Consider the following 21,978-nt stretch of genomic DNA (forward strand, 5'->3'; position numbering starts at 1 on the left):
GGGAACTTAGCTACTGCCTACAGCTGTGACCATGTCTCAGCTGTTCAGGGTGCAGTGCTGAGCAGGCAGGGAGCCAGCATATTGGTGAATAGCACCGATTATAAGACCTGGCACTGCTGGGAGAAACGGTTCCCTTTGATGAGCTGACCCCTGGCCTTCCAGACACACTTCAGTGCCGGGCTGTTACTAGCCTGCTCACAGACTTGGGCCCAGAACATCACTTCCTACCAGGTTAAACCCACTCCCCCCATTTCATTATTGTTCCAAGTCTCAGGAGACACCAGGTCTCCCAGAAGGACTAGTCCTGGCCTCATCTCCGGCACTCACTTGAGCACACAGGGGTGTCTCCTTGGCAAGGCACAGAGGGAACTCACCTCGCTGTTCAGGAAGCAGTAGAAGACAGAGACAAAGAAGCCCTAGAAGAAAGAAACACCATTACTAGGAGCTGTAGGAAGCAGGCGCTCTGGGCTGCTTGGGGGCTGACAGTCACCTGAGTTGTATTCGGGCTCGGCGAAAGAGTTTGCAGGGCCTAAGGCGGCGTGTTGTGGTTGGCTGCACCGTGTCGCATGGTCCACATGGCCGGGCTCCCAGCCAGGCGGGCGGGCGCTGGACAGCATGGGGCCCTGAAGGTGCCTTGCCCCAAGGCCAGGCTTGGTTGCATTGATCAGACACGTCCCTTCTTGCCACACACACTTTCCTTCAGTCCCGACGCCTGGAGTCAAGGGACGAGCGAGAATCGAGGCTGTCATTAAACAACAGGAAGGTTCTAGCCCTTGTGGCTGCCGAGAGAACCTGGAGCTGGGACCTGGAGGCTCAGAAGGCAAAGAAACAGGCCCCTGCTTCCATTCGTTTCTTTAATCTCATGAGTTTTACGCCAGGCTCTGGTTTGTTGCGGTACGGGGACAGCCTGGGCCCAATCTTGCCATTTCACAGGGTTTTATGTAGGACCCAGCAGTGATGGGGTCACTGATCACACCAGGGCTGGGTACAGCCTGGGGCGCAGCCACCCCATCTGCACCACTGCCCCAGGATGCAACTTCAGGCACATAACTCCTGGGGACGTGGGCTATAAAGCAGGGCTGGCCAGGAGGGGGCGATGCTGCCCCCCCTCCTGAGGCACATACCTGGAAAGATTCCAGGAAGGAGTTGAAGTAGATGAAGACGACCCGGGAGATCTCGTCTTCCCCTGGGTTCACGAAGAACAGCATGTAGGTGATGCCCAGCAACGGCAGCAGGACCAGCGTGGCCTTCACGGCTTTTCTGAGAAAGGAACACAGGGCTCAGCCACACCAGCACAGCCGCTCCCCTGGGCAGAGCTGAGCCGGGAGGCTGGGATCGAGTCCTCTGACCGGACAAGGGCACAGCGGTTGGGCAGGAGGGTGCGCAGAAGCTGGTGGAATGATGACAGTCAGTGGGATGTGGTGATACCAGGGTGTGAAATATCTAGGCACGGCAGAGTAGGGCATGCGGCGGGGCAGGGGACTGCTTGTGAAAGAAAGCACAGAGCCTAATATTGGGGAAAAATCTTAAACAAATCAAACTGGGCCACTGAATCTCTCTGGATAGAAATGTCATGTTACGAGCCTAGCAGCAGGAATATACTACAGGTTGCAGCTCTATACACCAGAACTCTCTGGTCCAGCAATTTCCGTGGAAGCCCAGGGTGGGGAGGCAGAAATGACCTTCACTGGTCTGGAAAAATCCCTTTTCGGGGACCACTCCGGTCCCGAGGGTGCCGGACTAGGGAGGTGCAACCTGTGTTGACCACCTGACCAGGATAGTGCCCGGGAAAAGCTCCGGAAGATTAGAGAGGCTACACAAACAGAAAATCCTGCAATAATGGAGGATTTCAGCTAGTCCTGCAGTGACTGTGTCACATCAGAAGGGGATGCAAAGATCAGCTTTCTAGACACCAGACTTTCTAGATTGCTTCTTGGAGCAGCTAGATCCTGAGCCCGTAAGGAGAGAGAGGCAGTTCTTGATTTAGTCCTAAGTGGTGCACAGAATCTGGTCCAGGAAGTCAATAGAGCTGAACTGCTGGTAATAGAAGCCAAACTGTAATGCAATTTAACACCCTTTTGGGGAGGAAAATACCAAAAATGCTCACCACAATAGCACTTAACTTCAAAAGGGGACTACCTAAAAATGAGGAAGAAATTAAAAGAAACATTCACAAGAAAGACAGGCCTGAAAATTGCATGGGAACTTTTAGAAACCCTTGTAACAGTGGCTTACATTAAATGTATATCCCAAATTTAAAAAAGGACCAAGAAGAGAGTAAAAGAGGTGACTAGAGGCAAAAACATCCTTTAAAAACTGGAAGTCAGATCCTACAGAGGAAAACAGAAAAGCGCATAAACACTGAAACATCAAGAGCAAAATTATAACTAGGCAGACCAAGGATAATCAGGCGAAAAAGAATTTGAAGAGCAACTAGCAAAAGACCCAAAAATTATCACAAAAAAAGGTCCCTCAGAAGCAGGCAGCCTGGCAAACAGCCAGGGGGGTCACTGCACGAGAGAGGTGCGGCAGGAGAATTCAAGGAAGAAAATAGGTTGCAAGAAGCAAATGAATTCTCCACTGCAGAGGGTGCCAGGGAGATTCCCACAGACCTGAGCCATTATTTTCAGGTGACAAACTGGAGGAACTGTCCCAGATTGAGGTCAGTGGAGGAGGTTTTGGAGCAAATGGGCTAATTAAATAGTGATCAATCCCCAAGACCTCATGGGGCTCACCCCAGAGCACTGAAGGAGGTCCAGTATAAAATTGGAGAACTGTTACCAGGTGTGTAACCTATCACCTAAGTCAGCTTTGGCTCCAGATGGCTGGAGGATGGCTAACTGAAAGCTGAGTTACTAAAAAGGCTCCAGAGGCGATCCTGATAGGCTTCGCTTCTGTTCCAGGCACCGCAGTTGAAACTAGAGTAAAGAACAGAATTCCTGGACACCCAGATAAACACAGTATCCTGGGGAAGAGTCAGCACAGCTTTAGCAAAAGGAAATGCCATGCGTCACCAATCTATTGCAATTCGGGGGAGGAGGGTGCGTGTGGAGAACTCGGCAACTATGTGGACATGGGTGTTGCAATCAACATAGTGTACCTGGACTTGGACCTAGAGTCATGGAACACTAGGACTGGAAGGGACCTCGAGAGGGCATCAAGTCCAGTCCCCTGCCCTCACAGCAGGACAAAGCGCCATCTAGATCATCCCTGACAGGTGTCTGTCCAACCTGCTCTTAAATATCTCCAGTGATGGAGATTCCACAACCCCACAAGACAATTTATTCCAGTGTTTAACCACCCTGACAGTGAGGAAGCTTTTCCTAATATCCAACCTAAACCTCCCTTGTTGCAATTTAAGCCCATTGCTTCATGTCCTATCCTGAGAGGCCAAGGAGAACCATTTTTCTCCCTCCTCCTTGTAAATGCCTTTTAGGTACTTGAAAGCTGCTGTCATGTCCCCTCTCAGTCTTCTCCAAACTAATCAAACCCAATTTTTTCAGCCTTCCCCATTTTTGTTGCTCTCCAATTTCTCCACATCTTTCCTGAAATGTGGTGCCTAGACCTGGACACAATACTCCAGTTGAGACCTAATCAGTGCAGAGCAGAGCAGAAGAATGACTTCTCATGTCTTGCTCACAACTCTCCTGTTAACGCATCCCAGAATGAAGTTTGCTTCTTTTGCAACAGTGTCACACTATGGACTCTTATTTAGCTTCTGGTCTACTATGAGCCCTCTGTGCCTTCCCTCAGTACGCCTTCCTAGACAGTCAATTCCTATTTTGTATGTGTGCAACCGATTGTTACTTCTATGTATATGTATGCTTTGCATTTGTCCTTATTGAACTTCATCCAATTTTCCTCAGACCATTTCTCCAGTTTGTCCAGATCATTTTGAATTTACAGCTTCCATATGGGGAGAGATTACATGGATGGGGTGGTTCAGCTTGGAAAAGACATCACTAAGAAGGGATATGATAGAGGTCTATAAAATCATGACTGGTGTGGAGAAAGTGAAAAAATAAACTTTCCTTCCCTAGCACAAGAAATCGGTGTAACTCTGATGAAAATAATAAGCAGCAGGTTTAAAACAAACATAAGGAAATACTTCTTCACATAACACACAGACAACCTGTGGAACTCCTTGCCAGAGGGTGTTGTGAAGGCCAAAACTTTACCAGGGTTAAAAAAAGAACTAGGTGAGTTTGTGGAGGGAAGGTCCATCAATGGCTATTAGCTAAGATGGGCAGGGATGCAACCTTGTACTCTGGGTGTCCCAAAAGCGGGTTCCTCACAGGATCCTAGAATCCTGGGGTTGGAAGAGACTTCAGGAGGTCATTGAGTCCAACCCCCCCAGGGGAAGGTTCACTGAATAATACTGAGCTCTTGTGAGAGGCAGTGCTACAGGAATAAGTTCCCTTACATTTACTGAGAATCTGGATCAGCATCCGGACCCTGGAACTCTCTGACTTGATGATGGTCTCTTTTGGAGAAGTGCTGCCCAGCAGAGGAAGGGTTAAATTGCCTTTGCCATGCCTGGACAAAAGCTCTGGCAGGCAGGTGTTGGAGCTGCATTGAGTAATCCCTCCTCCTCAGCCCTTTGCTTCATCCCAAGCGGTGATTTAATTCTCACCTCTGTGCCAGGACTGGCAGGGCCGGCTTTGGGCGCTAGGTTAGCTTGCACTGGGGGCGGGTGGGGGTTGCATAGGCGGTGACTCAGCTACCAATTGCTCGCTGGAGGGAGCGGGGCCAGTTGCAGATGCTTGGCCAGCCCCGGGGTCCATCACCTGGGCCACTGCAGAAGTCACGGAGGTCTCAGGAAGACAGGGCATCTGTGACTTCCACGACAGACGTGGACCCCTATCCATGACCCCTCTCCCTTGGCTGGCAGGGCCTGGAGTCCAAGTCCCCTCCAGGGTGACGGGGAACCCAATGCCCCTGCAGGAACTGGAGGTGCTCGTTCACTAATGAGGACTCCGGCCGGTTTGAGAGATGGCGCTGCTGAAATGCAGCCACCTCTGGGGTGGAGCGTGGCAGACCACGTGAGAGGAAGGGGGAACGTTTGGCTAGGAGCAGCAGGGCCAAACCTGAGCGCCCTCACAGCCAGGAGCGCACACAGCCTGAGGGAGCACCATGGAGCCCAGTGCTGGGTTCTCCCGGTGAAGGCGGTAGGGCTGGCTGGACGCTGCTGGCGGGTGCTCCTCCCCAGAGCTCCCTGGGAGGCACGGGGGGCCTCAGGCCCCTGGGGGAAGCAGACTGTCAGAGATGTCTTTGGGGAAAGCGTCTGTGGCTGGCGGGCTGAGGGTCTGCCAGCTCCCTCCCAGGCGAGAAGCACAGACACAGCCGTCTGCAGTTGGGCAGAGATAGCTCCTGCAAACAGGAGAGCCGGTGGCCCTGGCCCCAGTGCCGCGGGGAGACCGGGGAGCCAAGGCCCATGCCCTGGGATTCCTCTGCTCTGTTTTTGTGCTAGGAAGCAGGGGAGCTGATGGCTGGCCCTGCCCCCCCACCCCCTTTTCCTGCTGGAACCCAGAGCACCCCTCCACCCCAGCCCTGAATGCCAGCAGCCCAGCTTTGCCTCCAGCCCTGAGTGCAGGGTGGGTGGCATAGGTGCCTGTGGGGGAGGGAGTGCGGGCGGGGGGGCATGCAGAGCAGCAGGGAGGGAGAGTGAGGGGGAACCCCTGGCCCCAGAGAGTAGGGAGGGTAGGCAGGAGGGTGACACCCCCCAACCACAGTGACCTCCAAGTCCACAAGCACTGGGACACCCCGAGGTCCCCAAATCCTGACACTACCCCCGAGCACCAGACAGTGCAGCCCCAGTGGCCTGGGGCCCTCCAGTGCCGAGGGGCCCAGCCTCCCCAAGTCCCAGTGCTCTACCCCAGCGGCACGCTGCCTAGGCTGGGGTTAAGGGGGAGAGCAAGCAGGAGGGGGCTCCGGGAGGAGCGTGGGTGGGCCCCACCCATGCCGGGCTGTTTGGGGCGGCACAGCCTTCCCCTGCCCGTGCGAGAGGTGAATCGGGGCCCCCCTCAGACAGGGGGTGCTTGCCCTCTGCAGCGCTGCCCCGGCCGGCTGGCCTGCCGCTCACCTGTACTGGATGGTCTCCGAGGTGGTCGAGGCGCGGAGCTTGGTCATGAGGATTCTGACGATGTTGAACAAAAAGATGAAGTTGATCTGAAAGAGACGGGAGACAGGAACTCGTCAGCACAGTTGGTCCCTCTGTATCGACTAGCAGGCAGTCCCACCAGCCAGGACGGAGGGTTATGGCCACAGCTGTAGCACCCAGGCCTCTAGCGTGATGGCTCGGCCACTAAGCCACTTAGCCACGAGGCTTTCAGAACCGACGGGCTCAATACGCATGCACTTTGGTTAGTCTGTCACTAACCTCGGCTCCCACCACTAGGCCATTCTCCCTCCCAGAGTCTGGACTTGTGCTCTCCACTGTCCTCCTGCAGGCTAGATGAAATTCACACCCACTGGCTGAGCGCTTCACGCTCTCCTCTAGAGGCTGGTCTGCACATCATATATTATTTACTGTGTTTAGTCCAGTAACGCCTAAGGACCCACCAGAAATGGGAGCCTGCTGTGCAACGTGCTGTACAGGCTTAGGGTAGGGTCTGGTCTCTGCCCCAAAGAGCTAACAATTCAAATAGACCAGCCAGGCCCAGGGTGGGGAAGGGGTAGAAACACACTAGCAAAGTGATGGCAGCAATGGGGGTTCGTTGGAGGGGATCAGCTAAACAGAAAGGAAAGAAAAGGGAAGGGGCCAGAGCAGAGAGGATGAAGGTGCCAAAGTTTCTGTTTAGGCTACTTCTGCTCCGAACAAGGCTGGAGTCCCTGGCTGGTCCCTTTCTGCGCCGCTCCCCTCCAGCTAAGGAGGTTACATTGAGATGAATCAACTAATTGAATAGTCAATGTCATTTGCATCGGGTGCGTCCACCTGTGAAATGTAGCAAGCGCCCTGCCGGCTCTTTCAAATGTAGCAAGAGCTGCTGGATCTTGCTACATTTCAAAAGCGGAAGCATGGTGATGGCGGGGAGCACGGGACTGGAGCCGGCCCCCGCTGGCCCTGCACTCCCTGCTTTTGAAATGTACAAGGGCCTCGGGAGGGCTCTTGTACATTTCAAAAGCAAAGCGCCGCCGGGAGCGCAAAAGCAGGGAGCAAGGGGCCAGTGGGGGACTGTCTCAATCCCCAGCTCGCCCCAGGCCCTGCAGGGCTTCTGCTTTTGAAGTGTAGCAAGATCTGCTCCCCCCAGCACCAGATCCTGCTCCCCCCCTTGCTGCATCTCTCTGATAGAGGCAGTAAAGCGGCAGGGGAGGGAGGGAGAGTGACAAGTCGAGTCACTAGTCGACTAGTCACTCACATCCCTGCCTCCAGCCATGGTGCTCAAGCGCTAGAGGCCGCGTGGGGGACCGGCAGAGCCGCAGTTCACATCCCGCAGTGTCCTTACGGCTGCCTGCGATGGAATGGGCCTCGCTACGGCAGGTGCTGCTGCCCAGCCATCCGACTTGCCCTCTGCTCTGCACGGGGTGTGGGCGATTACCCTGGCACAAGGCAGGCACAAATCCAGACACACCAGAGCAGACCCTAAGAGAGAGCAGCGCTTCAGAGAGCGAGGCCACTCACCCCACCCCACCCCACCCAGCGACTGACACGCTCAAAAGCGTAACAAGCAGCAGGAGGGCAGTGATTGGGTCTAGCCGAGCGGCAGTGAGGGCAGCGCTCCGGGGGGGGGGGGGGGGTGGAAACGCTGTGCACCCTGGAGCCTCTCCTCATCCTGGGGCTGCCAGGGTTGGTTTAGTTTCTGGTGCAACAGAAGAGCATCCTCCGAGCTGCTCTGTCATGTGCTGGCTGGTGGCTTCTGGGTTCTGGGCTGGGCAGCCTGCCCTCTGGTGATGGTGTCGGGTAGCGATTCCCTTTGCAATGGAGGAATCATTAGCCTGTCACTGCCTGGAGAGACAACAGGGCTCGGGGAGAGCTAAAGTCTATTCCTGCCAGGGCATCGGCAACAGAACTAGGTTCCCGCCAGCCCCTCTTGTGCAAACTCACTGGAGCCTACGGGCTTGGTCAAGTGTTTTAGCCTGGAACTTAGCCAGCAAAACATTCACCATAATACCCAGCACGTGCCCTGCCAACCCTTTATCCTGGGGATGCTGCAAGTGAAGGAAAAGACCCCGCTTGACTCTCAGATCCCAGTGGGCGTCGATACGAAAATGACTTTTCTGACCGTAAACGGGGCCAATTGACCTGGAGCCCGAGTTGCCACAATCGTGCGTTGCACAAGGACGGTAACACGTCTGCTTAAAAACACGTTTCCCTTCATTTCTTGGGAAATTCATGGAATCGTCTCAATGTGATGAAATGTGGGGAGGGGGCCGGGTTCTGTTTTTCATAAAACCCCACCAAAATGTCAATCCGGCTCTAAGTCTTCAGTGACATAAACACCCCAATTTTTAGCCAGGACCCCCATTCAACACCCAGGACGCACGGCTGCAGGGACAGGGCAGCTTCATTTATCACTCCCAAGTGCTTTATGAACAAGACATTTGGGGCCAACTTCAGTGTCAGATCTGGCCCTTGTGCCAGGGGAGGCGTGAGATGCAGCGACGGAGGGGGAGGGTTAGGGTCAGAGGGGTGGAGAAAGCCGTGGAAGAAAACAAAGGAAGGAAAGAGGGGGAGGCAAAAGGGGAGGGAAGAGACCAAGAAACATAAGACAGATTCGGTGGCTCCTGGAGGCAATCAATCCATTGCCTGACTGCTGCTCCATTAATGAGGTCATGGGGAGAGCTGCAGACAGGTCCAAGCAAAATTGACACAGATTAAAAATGGTCTGGCTACCTAAAGGGCTGGGAAATGAGGAGCCAGGCCCAATTACCCAGAGAACCAGAGGGGAGGCCAGTTGATACCGGTGATTAAAAGTCCTGGGTATTATTACTGATTGGCAGGAAGGGGGGAGCAGCCACAGGGACCTTCCACATGGTGTCCCCCCTCCTGCCAATGCATCACAAGTCCCACCTGCCCCGGAGTGAAGCAGGAAGAAAGTGAACTGGTTAAATGACTTAATTGTGATAAACTTAAAAAACAAAAGCTGGTCTGGTAGCACTTTACAGACTAACAAAACATGCAGTTTAACTGGCTAACGGGCTGGAGTCTGGCCGGCCCACCGGGCAGGGTGCTCCTCCAATCCAGCCTTTCGTGAGCGGATGGAAGATAGCCCCAGCCAGCTGGGCTGCAGCGGGTAGGGGGCTGCCCCTCTGCCCTGCTGGTTAAGAGGTTAACTGGTAGGCATGCGAGGAAGCCGGCAATGCTTCCTGATTAACCGGTTACCCTTTTACATCCTTAGGGAACAGCTAAGCCCCAGCGTGTCCTGCTCCTTCACGTCTCCTGTTTCCAAGGCCGGGTCGTCCGAGCAAGGCTCAGAAACGCCGTGTGACTGAGGGACCAGGCTGGCATCTCACATACCCTGCGAAAGCCCCCAGCTGGTGAGTCCTGGTTCATTTCCTCGCCAGGTGAGCTCAGCTACTGACGGACGAAAGCCAGGGCTGACCAGACCCATGCTGTTTGACCTGCTTTAGCAAAGCCCCAGTGAAACAGATGCTCCTTTCATGACCTTTTTAAGGAGCTTCCCAGGCAAATATTTTGGCATCTTTGTGAGGCTTCGTTCATTCAAACAACTTCTCCCAGGCTTGTCACGACAGCCCCTGTGAAGCTGAGATGGGGCACCCGTGTGCAGTGTTTCACTCCACCACTTTCTACATATTAGTGAAGTCCCTGGACTTTCAAGGCCCCCTTCACTTTTACTCCCCACACTGTGAAAGTGGGGAGAAGAGGTGTCTTCTCCCAGAGAACTCCCTTTTGTCAGCCCTACTAGCCTCTCTCTCTTCTGCTTCTTCCCCTTGGCACGCCCTCTCTGTGCTCTTCCATCCAGTCATCTGGGTAAGGGGCTCATACGTCCTTTTCCGCTGCATCAAATACAACCCTTTGCTCTCACAGCCCTCCCCGGCCTCCTCCTGCCTCTCAGCCCTCAGGTCTCAGCTTGCTACCAGACGCCAAAGCCCCACTCCACTCGGTCAGCAATGCCAGCCTTCTCTCCTCGGATCCCACTAAATACCCAAACCCCCCAAAACCATCTGCTCGGGAAACTTACTTCTACAACTCAGGACCAAATGTACACAAACCCCCCCCCCCCCCCCCCCACCTGCAAAATCCCCGACTAGGAGTTTTCTATCTGCTACTCAAGATCCAAAAACCTGGAAATCCCGGACGACCCATCACTCAAGCATTGGCACACTCTCGGCAGGATTATCTGGCTATATTGACTCTCTCCTCAGACCCTATGCTGCCGGCACACCTAGCTGTCTTTGAGACACCACCGACTTCCTGAGGAAACCAGAGAACATCAGTGATCTTCCCGAAAACACCATCCTGGCCACCATGGACGTAGAAGCTCTTTACACCAACATTCCACACAATGATGGCTTGCTGGCCATCAGGAACACCATCCCAGGTTACAGAGCTCTGTGACTTTGTCCTCACCCACAACTACTTCCCATTCGGAGACAATTTGTATCTTCAAATCAGCGGCACAGCCATGAGCACCCGCATGGCCCCACAATATGCCAAGGCCTTTATGGCTGACCTTGAACAACGTTTCCTCAGCTCTTGTCCCCCAGCACCCTTACTCTAACATGCAACATTGATGACATTTTCATCATATGGACCCACAGGAAAGAGACCCTTGAAGAATTCCACCATCAACCTCAGCCTGGACCAGTCCACATGAGAGATCCACTTCCTTGACACTACAATGCAATTCCATGAAGGTCACATTTCCACCACCTTATATCCTACTGACCGTTATACTTACCCTCATGGCTGTAGCTTCCATCCAAGACACATTTCACAGTCAATTGTTACAGCTAGTCGCTAAGATACAACCGGATTTGCTCCAATCCCACAGCCAGAGACAAACACCTACAGGATCTTCTATCAGGCATTCTTAAAACTTTAATACCCACCCAGAGAAGTGAAAAAACAGATCAACAGAGCCAGATGAGTACCGTAATTTCACGAATATAACCTGCACCCGAATATACCCCATGGTTTTTTCTATTTGAGTAAAAAAAAATCTTGTGTACCCCACGCATGAATATAACCTGCGGGGTATACAAGACTTTTCTGTGCTGGGGGTATATTTGCTGGGGGTATATTTACAGTGCGGGGGGGAGGGGTTAGCCACTCACTGCCTCAGGTTCCAGAGCAGCCGCCAGCCTTCGGGCGGGGGAGCGCTCATCCCACAGGTTCCTCCACAGCCGCAGGAAGGGGAGGGGGAGCAGGACCCACCAGCCTCCGGGTGAAGGAGCGCTCACTGCCCGGTTCCTGCGCAGCCGCAGGAAGGGGCAGGGGGATGAGCGCTCCCCCACCCGGAGGCTGGAGGCTGGCGGCTGCGCAGCCACAGGAAGAGGCGACGGAGAGCTCACCACTTGGTGAGTTAAAAAAAATTCTGTATACCCTGCACCCGAGTATACCCCGTGGGGGGGGGGGGGGGGTGCGGGGTTTGTAAAAACTAATATAACCCGCGGGTTATAGTCGCTAAATTACGGTACCCAGGCATCAGCGTCTTCAAGACAGGCCCAAGAAAGGAAACAACAGAACATCACTGGTCATTACTTGCAGCCCCCAGTTTAAACCCCTCCAGCACATCATGAACGATCTACAACCTATCCTGGCAAATGACCCCTCGCTCTCACAGGCTTTGGGGGACAGGCCAGTCCTCGTCTACAGACAACCCCCTAACCTCAAACAAATTCTGTCCCATAACCAGACAGCACACCTCCACCGTACTCACCAGAAACCCACCCCTGCAAACCCACCCGGTGCCAACTCCGTCCACACATCTATACAAGCGACATCATCACAGGACCTAACCACATAAACCACCACATCAGAGACACAAGCACCAATGTGATCTGTGCCATCAAGTGCCAGCAATGCCCCTCGGCCTTGTGTAATGGCCAAACTGGACAGTCTCCAAGACAAAGGATGAATGGACACAAATCAGATATTCGAAATGGTAACACAGAAACCGGTTGGGGAAAATGCAACTTGCCTGGGCCCTCACTGAGTGACTATATTATTTCAAAGCAATTTCAACAGTCAGCTGGAGAGAGAAGCTGCAGAACTTGGTTTCATTTACAAAAGACCTTAACTGGACGGGCTGCTCCATTCCACATCCTAAGGAGGTAAAAAGCCAAGCACTGGGTACTTAGAATACTTAGAGCCCACTCTAGTAGCCTCATTTAGCATGGACACTCTAATTGACAATCCCCCCCCCCCATTTTTCCCTTCTCTTTCCCTCCCCATCCCTTCTCTTTCTCTGCTATTTATTACTCCTCATTCCACAAGGAGTAACAGTTCATTCAAACTAAGGACTTAGTTCGAATTAACGTTTCACTGATGTGTGTAGCCACACGGCAGTGAGTTCGGGCTAGTGAAATTTCAAAATGGCGACCGGACGGGAACATGCAAATAAAGCCCGGGATATTTAAATCCTGGGCTTCATTTGCAACTCCGGTCGCCTCGTTTGCCTACCTAGCTTGAATTAACGAGCTAGTGTAGACATACCCTAAGGTGCTACAGGACTATTTGCTGGTTTTAAAGTTTGTTGTATTCCCCTGTCTGTCACAGCCACCTGCTGTCTCTCACCCTTAGCCTTAGATTATAGCTCTTCGGGGCAGACCCAGACATGTGGGTATGGATAGTACCTACCACCCTCATCCATGCCTTGGGCCTGAACTAAGAATAAGAATATAAGAACACGAGAACAGCCAGACTGGGTCAGACCAAAGATCCATCTAGCTCAGTGTCCTGTCTTCCAACAGTGGCCAATGTCAGATATCCCAGAGGGAGTGAACAGAACAGAGAATCATCAAGTGATTCCTCCCACAGGGGTGGCCAACCCGTAACAGGCAAACAGCCAAAATAGCGTGGGATATAACGCAAAGAGCCTAGAGCCAAGGGAAAAAAGTTGTTGTTGAAAAAAAAAAAAAAAAAGGACGTTGCCCCTTTAAAAAAACCTCCAGTTTGGCTTTTTGGCCACATCAGGCTCCTGTCGGCCGGCGCCATCATGCCAGCGCCATTTTGCTTCGCCATGCCAGATGGCTCCCCTGCACCCGGTGAGCACAGGGAACCGGGGGCCATTTGCAGGGGCGGCTTCACAAGTTGAGGGGGAGGCTTCGCGAGCCACACTTTAAGGGGGGAAGAGCCAAATGTGGCTCGTGAGCCACGGGTTGGCCACCCCAGCTCCCCTGTCATCCATTAACAACCTCTGACAAACAGAGGCTAAGGGCACCATTCCTACCCATTCTGACTAATAAGTATCGATGGACCTAACCTCCATGAATTTATCGAGTTCTTTTTTGAACCCTGTAAAAGTCCTGGTCTTCACAACATCCTCTGGCAAGGAGTTCCGCAGGTTGACTGTGCGCTGCTTGAAGAAAAACTTCCTTTTGTTTGTTTTAAATCTGCTACCTATTAATTTCATTTGGTGACCCCTAGTTCTTATGTTATGGGATGTTGCTAATCTGGACAATTCCCATCTGGGATGGCTGGTCCATCCCTGAATAGTGGTCTATCTGTACTGTACCGCTTATGTGGTTCAGACACAAGAAGTTTGGCAGCTTTCAGAAGAGGGGAGAAGGGATAACCTTGGGGGGAAGTTTTGGAATGTGGGGTGCAGGAATGGGAGGGACAGGCCCAGAGTTACAAGGGGGAGGGTGGTTTCCATCTGGGAGAGGAATCTAGCAGGATGCAAAGGTGGGGACTGGGTAGCTGGGGCCAGAGTGCCAAAGGGGTCACAGAAAGGGGTGCAATTTTCAATACGATTTCCAGTTATTATTTGTATCGTGAGCACAAGGGCCAACAACCCAGGAGGACCAGGGTGCAAGGTGCTGTACAAATAGAGAACAGCCCCAATGTGCTTTATCAGCATTTATCAGCTGAGCGCCAAGGGACTCAGCTATTAGGGTGGGGTTCAGCAGCTGGGTCAGGAACATAAGTTTGGATGAGGGCCGGTCTAATTCGCCACTCAGCTGCAGCAGAGATGGGCTGTCCAGCGCTGCTCCCAGCAAATATGTCACCTCCTAACTGTTCTTCCTGCTCAAAGCAATGCTGCCAGCTGTCTCCATTCCTGCCCTGCTCTTCCATTATCCCTCGCTCCCACGGCTGCCGCGGGACTTGCCTGCTTCCCCCAGGACACCACACAAGACACCCCAATGGGCTGGCTCCAGCACTGGGCTGTGTGGGGCAAAACGCTGATGGGCATTTTAGTGACTAGTTATTTCCAAGTTGACCCGACATACTCGGACAGACGCTCTCCTAAAAACACCCCCCTTCCCCAGCCCCATGGGCAGAGCCGCTCTCCCTGGCTGAAAAGACCTGAGCAGTTTAGGACAATGTCCCCTCCACAATCAAGACAAGAGTGAAGGTGTCATCACAGGAGCAAGCATGTCTGCTCTTACCAGGAGCACCAGGATCATGGGGCCTTGGTAGATGTAATCGGTATAGACACCTGCTCGCTTCCCGAACCAGCATCTGCAAGTCAAGCGAATGGGGCAGTCAGCATGGGGGCTGTGGGGCTTGGCACAACTTCCTGGGAAGAGCCCATCCCAAGGCCATGTCTACATGGGAAGTTGAGGTAGGACATGAATTTAAACACATCTGGAGTATTGTGTCCAGTTCTGGGCCCCCCACTATAGAAAGGATGTGGACGCATTGGAGAGGGTCCAGCGGAGGGCAACCAAAATGATGAGGGGGCTGGAGCACATGACCTACGAGGAGAGGCTGAGGGATTTGGGTTTGTTTAGTCTGTGGAAGAGAAGAGTGAGGGGGGATTTGAGAGCAGCCTTCAACTTCCTGAAGGGAGGTTCCAGAGAGGATGGAGAGAGGCTGTTCTCAGTAGTGACGGATGGCAGAACAAGGAACAATGGTCTCAAGTTACAGTGGGGGAGGTCTAGGGTGGATATTAGGAAAAACTATTTCCCTAGGAGAGTGATGAAACACTGGGACGGGTTCCCTAGGGAGGTGGTGGAATCTCCATCCCTAGAGGTGTTTAAGTCTCGGCTTGACAAAGCCCTGGCCAGGTTGATTTTGTTGGGATTGGTCCTGCCTAGAGCAGGGGGCTGGACTTGATGACTTCTGAGGTCTCTTCCAGCTCTATGATTCTATGATTCTAACTAGTCAGGAATAAGGTGACTCTCAATCTGGAACTGAGGCTTATTTGCACTTGGATTTATTCCGGAATAGCTAACACTGAGCAGCCCTATGCGTGGACCCTCTCCTTCTGGGTAACAGACGTAGTATAATCTGACTAAGGGTACGTCTACACTGTGCGGCTATTTCGGGAATCCTCTGGTATCCCGAAATAGCTACCGTGTGTCTACACAAGCTGCCCGTTATTTCAAAATATTTTTCAAAATAACCGGCACGCTATTTCGCCATCCCAGTAAAGCTTGTTGCCCGAGGGTTAAGGGATGGCTCGAAATAGCGCGTTATTTCGAAATTTGGCATGGTGTAGATGCGCCAAATTTCAGAATAAGCTATTTTGAAATAGATTTGAAATAAGATGCGCAATTTGCATATCTGCTTTCAAGTTTAGCGTGCTGTGTAGACGCACTCTAAGTGGGAACAAGACTCCATTATTCTGCAAGAAGGATGCGTCCAGATAGAATTAGGAAGAGCAATGGCACTTTATATTCACACCTTTCCCTAATCTGAATTCGATGGCAAGAACAGGCAAGTTTAAGAAGCCCTTATTCTGGGTTAGTTTCCATTGCTTTGGAAGTAGTTTCATCTAAACCGGAGAGAGGCTGTTCTCCTGGAATTATCGCCTCCCTCAGGCAGCTGTAAGGGTGGAACTGCAGCGAGATAATCGTACCAGACTAACATCCCATGTAGACAAGGCTTAAGAGTGTCCATCCAGCTTTGCCATGCTGGATGCATCTCCTGTGGAAAAGGTCTCAGAGTCACAACAAGGCAAAACCGCGGCTGCAAAACAAGGCAAGCTGCCAGGCGCCAAAACAGGCTAATTTTAACTCCACAGTTCACGGGAAGAACACATCACGTTCCTGCTAAGTCCTCCATTAGCAGGGCTCTGTGAAAATGGCTCAGGTGGAGGCAGTTTATAAATCAGCTGGCTGATTAAATCCCACCTCCATTCAGCAAACACTTAGTAGGGACCCCTGGCTCAGGCTAACATCTCCCCGTAAATCCTCACTCCTCGCATCAAGGGGAAAGCCAGTCGCTGTGCGGAACTAGTGCTTAGGAAGAAAGGAAGAATCCTGTCTGGCATGCCCCACTGTTTGCATGCGGCCGCCTTCTGTACGTGCTTTAGGGGAACCCATAGCCACCCCTTTGTACAGCACCTAGCACAGCAGCCGTCCTGAGCAGAGACCTGGACAGCGCTTCAGTAGGGTGGTAGAATTCAGGCTTACTTCTCATTGTCATAATACAGCTTTCCAAGGGCCCAGGCAACAATGATCGGGAAGGGGATACCTGTGAGGAAAAAAACATCGATCTCAGCAGCAGAAGTACAGACGAAGGTCCTGGAAGATTTACCCCCGATTCCTGACCAGGACTTGGGGGCACTCGTGAGACGCCGCCCCCGAAGCGCCGGCTCTAGTGGAGCTGATTGGAAGGTTGGTTCCTGATGAAATTTGAAAATTCAAGAGCCTGAAATTGGGGAAACTGCTGGGGAGGGTTTCATGAACTTTCCCCGTCTCCCTTCTTTTGCGGTCACACAGGCTGGCTCGCATGCGTTGCAAGTTGGAATGGAAAAAAATCAGGTGAAAGTTTTGAAGCAAATAAAATGCCGTTGGGGGACGATTTCACTAGCCCTGGATTTGGCATTGAGCTCGGCACAAGCTCCCACCGGGCTCTGCCTGCCGGCACCATGCAGCTGCGTGAATGGAAATGATTCTCCGCAGTCTCGCCAGCGAGTCCCAGAGCTCTGAGGCAGGGAGGGCTCCGTTCCACCGGACTCCAGGCTCAGGTGCTAGGCAGGAAGAAATACCTCCCCTGTGCTCCCTGTAACCCCAGCCTCAGCTGGCTTGATAGCTCCAGGGGTGCGTCTAGACTTGCAAAAACTTGCCAGCTGTCTACACTGGCCGCTTGAATTTGCGCAAGAGCACTGACGTTCTAATGTAAGAATTCAGTGCTTCTTGCGCAAATACTTTGACGCTCCCACTCAGGGATAAGCCCGCTTGTGCAAGAATTCTTGCGCAAGAGGGCCAGTGTAGACAGGCACCTTAAGTTTTAGCGCAAGAAAGCCCAATGGCTAAAATGGCCATCAGAGCTTTCTTGCACAAAAGTGCGTCTATACTGGGCAGGGATGCTTTTGCGCAAAAGCGTCCGTGCCAATCGAAACGCTCTTTTGCGGAAATACTTTTAACAGAAAAACTTTTCCGTTAAAAGTATTTCTGCAAAATCATGCCAGTCTAGGCGCAGCCAAGCTGTATAGGCTCCTCTGCTGAGGTCCCAGGTTTGAATCTGCCTGCAGGTGGTTACACTCCCACTGGGTGTTATGTGGCTGAGCGCAAGGTTGCAAGGGGATGCAAGTGAATTTGTTTGAGGGTCGTGCCCAGGCCGCAGGGAACTTGGGTCAGGGGTGGGGTTGATCCCCCATTGGGTGCTGCCTCCAAATGCTTCCATGTTTCTGCTGCGCCAGGAGCCACGAGTACGTGTGGTTCAACGGTATGGTATGGGCCGAACAGAGCCGGGCCTCAGACCATGAGTGGCTCTATCCAGCCTCAGCTGAGCAAGCCCAGGCCAATGTAACATGGGAGGGGTGGTGGTCCCAGCATGTAGCCGAGGGGGAATGCCAGCAGCATGTCCGCTGGGCATGGAGCTCTGCAGGCAGTGATGGTGTCTGCACAGACCCCCTGCATGCTGCTCTGGGCCACACGGGGAGTGGCACCCCACATCCCAGGCAAGGCAGGGGCAGGGCCTAGGCCCAGTCTTGGCCCCGCCCCCTGGCACTTACACCAGCCGATGCAGATGAACATCCACTTGCGCAGCTTGTCAGTGGAGTAGGTGAGCACAATGGCCGTGTGGAGGTAGCAGCCCTCGCCGAACATCCAGAAGAAGTTGGTGACGTGGAAGTAATTGTAGGCGGCTGTGACCAGACGGCACCAGGCCTGCCATGGCGGGGGAGGGATACAAAGGAAGCAGGTGAGGATGTGCATTTGGTAATAAAACAAACAGCCAGAGCTCCTTATCCCTGCCTGGCTGCTTGATCCATCTGGTGCTGAAAACGGACAGCACTACTCCCACAGGATCTCACAGGCAGGGAGACCCAGCAGCTCCATATTACAGAGGGTAAACTGAGGCACCAAGAGAAAGTGAGTTGCCCAAGGAGACCCAATGGGTCAGTTGCAGAGTGCTCAAGTCTCTAGAATCTGCTTTCACTCTTCTCTAGCCCCCATCAAAGTACCTCACAATCATTCAGGCCATGTCTGCTCTAGGAGTTTATTTGGAATGTACTAAATTCGACTTACAGACTCCCAATTTTACAAATTTGAAGTTCCGTGTCCTCACTACAGGGAACCATCGAAATGAGTCCGAGGCAGGCTCCATTAATGTGGACGTGCCACCTCAGACTCTGAGCCCCAAGAAGCTATCTGGGGAGCTGTGGGAGGCCAGTTAGTTCGAATTGGTGGCACCAGAGCATCCACACGAATGTTAGTTGGGACTCACAAGTTCAGGAAGAGCGTTACTCCTCCTGGAAAGTACAGAGGTCGAATTCCACGCCCCCTTATTCCGGAATAATGGGCTTGTTAGTGTGGACACTTCACTTGCAAAATCGAATTTGGGGGGAGTGGGGGTCAGGCTATTTCAGACTAAATATTTATCCCATGAGGCAGGACGCTACTATCATCCCTCTACGGCAGCTGGGAAACTGAGGCACAAACTAACCCAGGCTCTCGGTGGCAGAAAATAGAGTTGAACAAAGGTCACCCAAGACTCACACATGCACCATCCTTTAGTCTCTTTGGCTAGCTCCATGGCCTCCCTCATCTAATAACGAAGGCAGACCTGGGCAAAATATGACCCGTGGGCCACATCCGGCCCACCAAGCAGAAACATTGTAAGCTCTGTAAGCCTTTGGCTCTGCAGGCAGGCAGGTTGGCAAGTCTCCTGGCAAGAACCTGCCTCTGGCACCTCAGCCCCTCCCTTCCCCAACCTTCTGCCCCACTATTTCACATGCACTCATACCCCCTCCCAGATCTGGCACCCCAATCCTCTCTTACCCTCGGTCACATCCCAAAACGCTGCTCTGATCTGCTTCCTCCTGGCCTGCAAGCATCCCGACTGGCACTGGCTAGTCAGGAGAGCCAGCCCTCTGGAGCCTACAGAGCCGCTGCACGGAGCCTGGGGTGAGGGTCCAGCCAGCAGGGCTGGGCCAGGAGCCAGCGCTGGGGCAGCCCTGCCCAGGGACGGGATCAGCAGGAAACGCTGGCACAGTGTACCTGCCTCCCGGCCACAGGCCACCCTGGCCAGCTTCTCTTGGCAGGCGCCGCCGGCTTCCCTCTGCTGATTGCAGCTGGTCGGTGCCATGTGCATGGCCCTGCAGCGCTGGGTGACAGCCTCAGTGCCCCTTCCCCCGCCTACGTCACTGGGAACCAGCCTGCCCTGGCCTGAGCTGCCTGCCCTGCGGGGAGCCACCCACAGCTCCCGTCATGGCCACGGGCATGGGGAGAGGCCCACATGGCATCACCTTTCTCATTGGCTAGTGCAGCTCTCAGCACAGCCGCACCCGCTCAGCGCCAGCACCCACCGGGCTGGGCAGCACCCTACTCACAGGGCCATGCAGCACTAGCCAGATGGGGCAGCATCACCCCGCATGGTTAAACTTAGCACACTGGGTCTTGCATATCACCTGTGGCAGTGCCCAGCACGCCAAATGTGCAACATGGTGTCCTGGGCTGTGCCTGACACGCCAGATGTGCAACATGGTGCCCTGGGCTGTGCCTGACATGCCAGATGTGCAACATGGTGCCCTGGGCAGTGCCTGACACGCCAGATGTGCAACATGGTGCCCTGGGCAGTGCTTGGCATGCCAGATGTGCAACATGGTGCCCTGGGCTGTGCTTGGCATGCCAGATGTGCACATGGTGTCCTGGGCTGTGCCTGACACGCCAGATGTGCAACATGGTGCCCTGGGCAGCGCCTGGCATGCCAGATGTGCAACATGGTGCCCTGGGCAGTGCCTGACACGCCAGATGTGCAACATGGTGCCCTGGGCAGTGCCTGGCACGCCAGATGTGAAACATGGTGCCCTGGGCTGTGCTTGGCATGCCAGATGTGCACATGGTGTCCTGGGCAGCGCCTGGCATGCCAGATGTGCACATGGTGTCCTGGGCTGTGCCTGACACGCCAGATGTGCAACATGGTGCCCTGGGCAGCGCCTGGCATGCCAGATGTGCAACATGGTGCCCTGGGTAGCGCCTGGCATGCCAGATGTGCAACATGGTGCCCTGGGCAGTGCTTGCTGCGCCAAGTGAGCTTCAGCACCATGGGCAGTGCCCGGCGCAGTCGGGAAACGTTTGCCCCTCGGGGCGTGCCCGCAGCCCGGGCTGGCACACCAGAGCTAGCTATAATCCAGTGACTATGTCTACACATGGTAGCCAGAACCGGGGGTGTCAGCGCCGGCTGCCCCAGCCACACGGGGCGCTGTGACTAGCTTGGGCTGCAGGCTGGGCTCCTGCTGTTGTTACTTGCGCTGCCTTTGCTCTAGCTGGATAGAGCGGTGGCCATGCGGAGCACAGAGCCACTGACCCACCCCCGCCGCCCCTGCCCGTTTCTGCCGCCCAGCGCTGCACTTACCACGTTGCTCTCATGCACGGCCGGGTTCATGGTGAGCTGCACCACAAACCAGGTGGCGTTGCGCAAGATGAAGGCTGTGATCAGGTTCCAGTGGATGATGTTTCGAAGGCACCTGATGCTCCTGTGGACACAAGAGGGGACGGGAAGAGGCTGCGAGGTCACCGTTGCCCTTTGGAGTCGTGCATCCTGTGCCCCTTCCAGTCTCCCCCGCCTCCCGGATTTCCTCCTGCGGAGCCGGCCAGTCGGTGCAACACCCGGGGGTGAGATTGTGGTGTGGGAGCTGGACCTAACTCATCGGGACCCTACGAGCATCCTGAGGACAAGGGGTCCCCGGTACGAGATGACTTTCAGCTGGACGGACGTGTGTCCCACAGCTCGCCATGGCTTGGTGTGCGCGTCTGAAAGGTGCCATGTCATAAAACTAGTAACTCACAGATCATCCCCTGCTGTGCCATGTGCCTGCAGATAGCATCCCGAGTCTGGGCTCGACCCTGGAATGGGCATAGACTGGATGGGACCCTGAGAGTCCAGATCCCTGCACTCATGGCAGGACCAAGCACTGGGGGGAGGACACCCCCAGAATTTGGTGAGCGGCCAAGGATCACACTCTTCCATGATATCAAGGGGTCTGGGATGGAGGTTGGGTGCAGAGGGGAGCCCAGGGTAGGAGACTGGGTGCAGGAGGGGGAGCAGGGTCTGGGAGGGGGTATGGGTACTGGTACAGGAGAGGATTCTGACCTGGAGGAGGGGTACAGAGGCAGCTGCAGGATCTGGGAGGGGGTTGTGACCTGGGGCAGGGGTGCAGGAGCGGATGCGGGGGGATTGGGTTGTGACCTGGGGCAGGGGATTGGGGGGGAATGGGGTCAGAAGTGGGGGGTGCAGAGGGTTTGGATTACATGGGGCAAGGGTGCAAGAGGGGGGCAGCAGGTTGTGGGGAGGAAGGGGCTGGGATGCCAAATGCAGAGTCTTGCTAGGAGGCACGTACCTAGGTGGCTCCCGGCCAGCAGCCCAGCAGGACCCTCAGCCAGGCTCCCTGCCTTCCACACCCCTGCACACTGCTCAGGGCAGCCAGCTGCAGGGGCCATGTGCCTCTCTACACACTG

At 54.1% G+C, this 21,978-nt stretch overlaps 1 protein-coding gene across 1 annotated transcript in view; it reads right to left on the reverse strand.

The window, feature by feature from the left end:
- LOC102445239 (corticotropin-releasing hormone receptor 1) overlaps positions 1–21,978 on the reverse strand; it is a 112,925-nt gene that overhangs the window by 12,741 nt on the left and 78,206 nt on the right. The window contains exons 6-12 of the mRNA XM_075911382.2: positions 20,876–20,996; positions 18,033–18,186; positions 16,486–16,546; positions 14,515–14,587; positions 6,083–6,168; positions 1,125–1,260; positions 375–416 (exon numbers count right to left, since the gene is read on the reverse strand). Coding sequence (XP_075767497.1) covers positions 375–416; positions 1,125–1,260; positions 6,083–6,168; positions 14,515–14,587; positions 16,486–16,546; positions 18,033–18,186; positions 20,876–20,996 — 673 coding nt within the window. The remainder of the gene's footprint in view (positions 1–374; positions 417–1,124; positions 1,261–6,082; positions 6,169–14,514; positions 14,588–16,485; positions 16,547–18,032; positions 18,187–20,875; positions 20,997–21,978) is intronic.

Source organism: Pelodiscus sinensis, chromosome 29 (assembly GCF_052426305.1).
Source record: "Pelodiscus sinensis isolate ZL-2025 chromosome 29, ASM5242630v1, whole genome shotgun sequence".
In the NCBI taxonomy this organism is placed as follows: Eukaryota; Metazoa; Chordata; order Testudines; family Trionychidae; genus Pelodiscus; species Pelodiscus sinensis.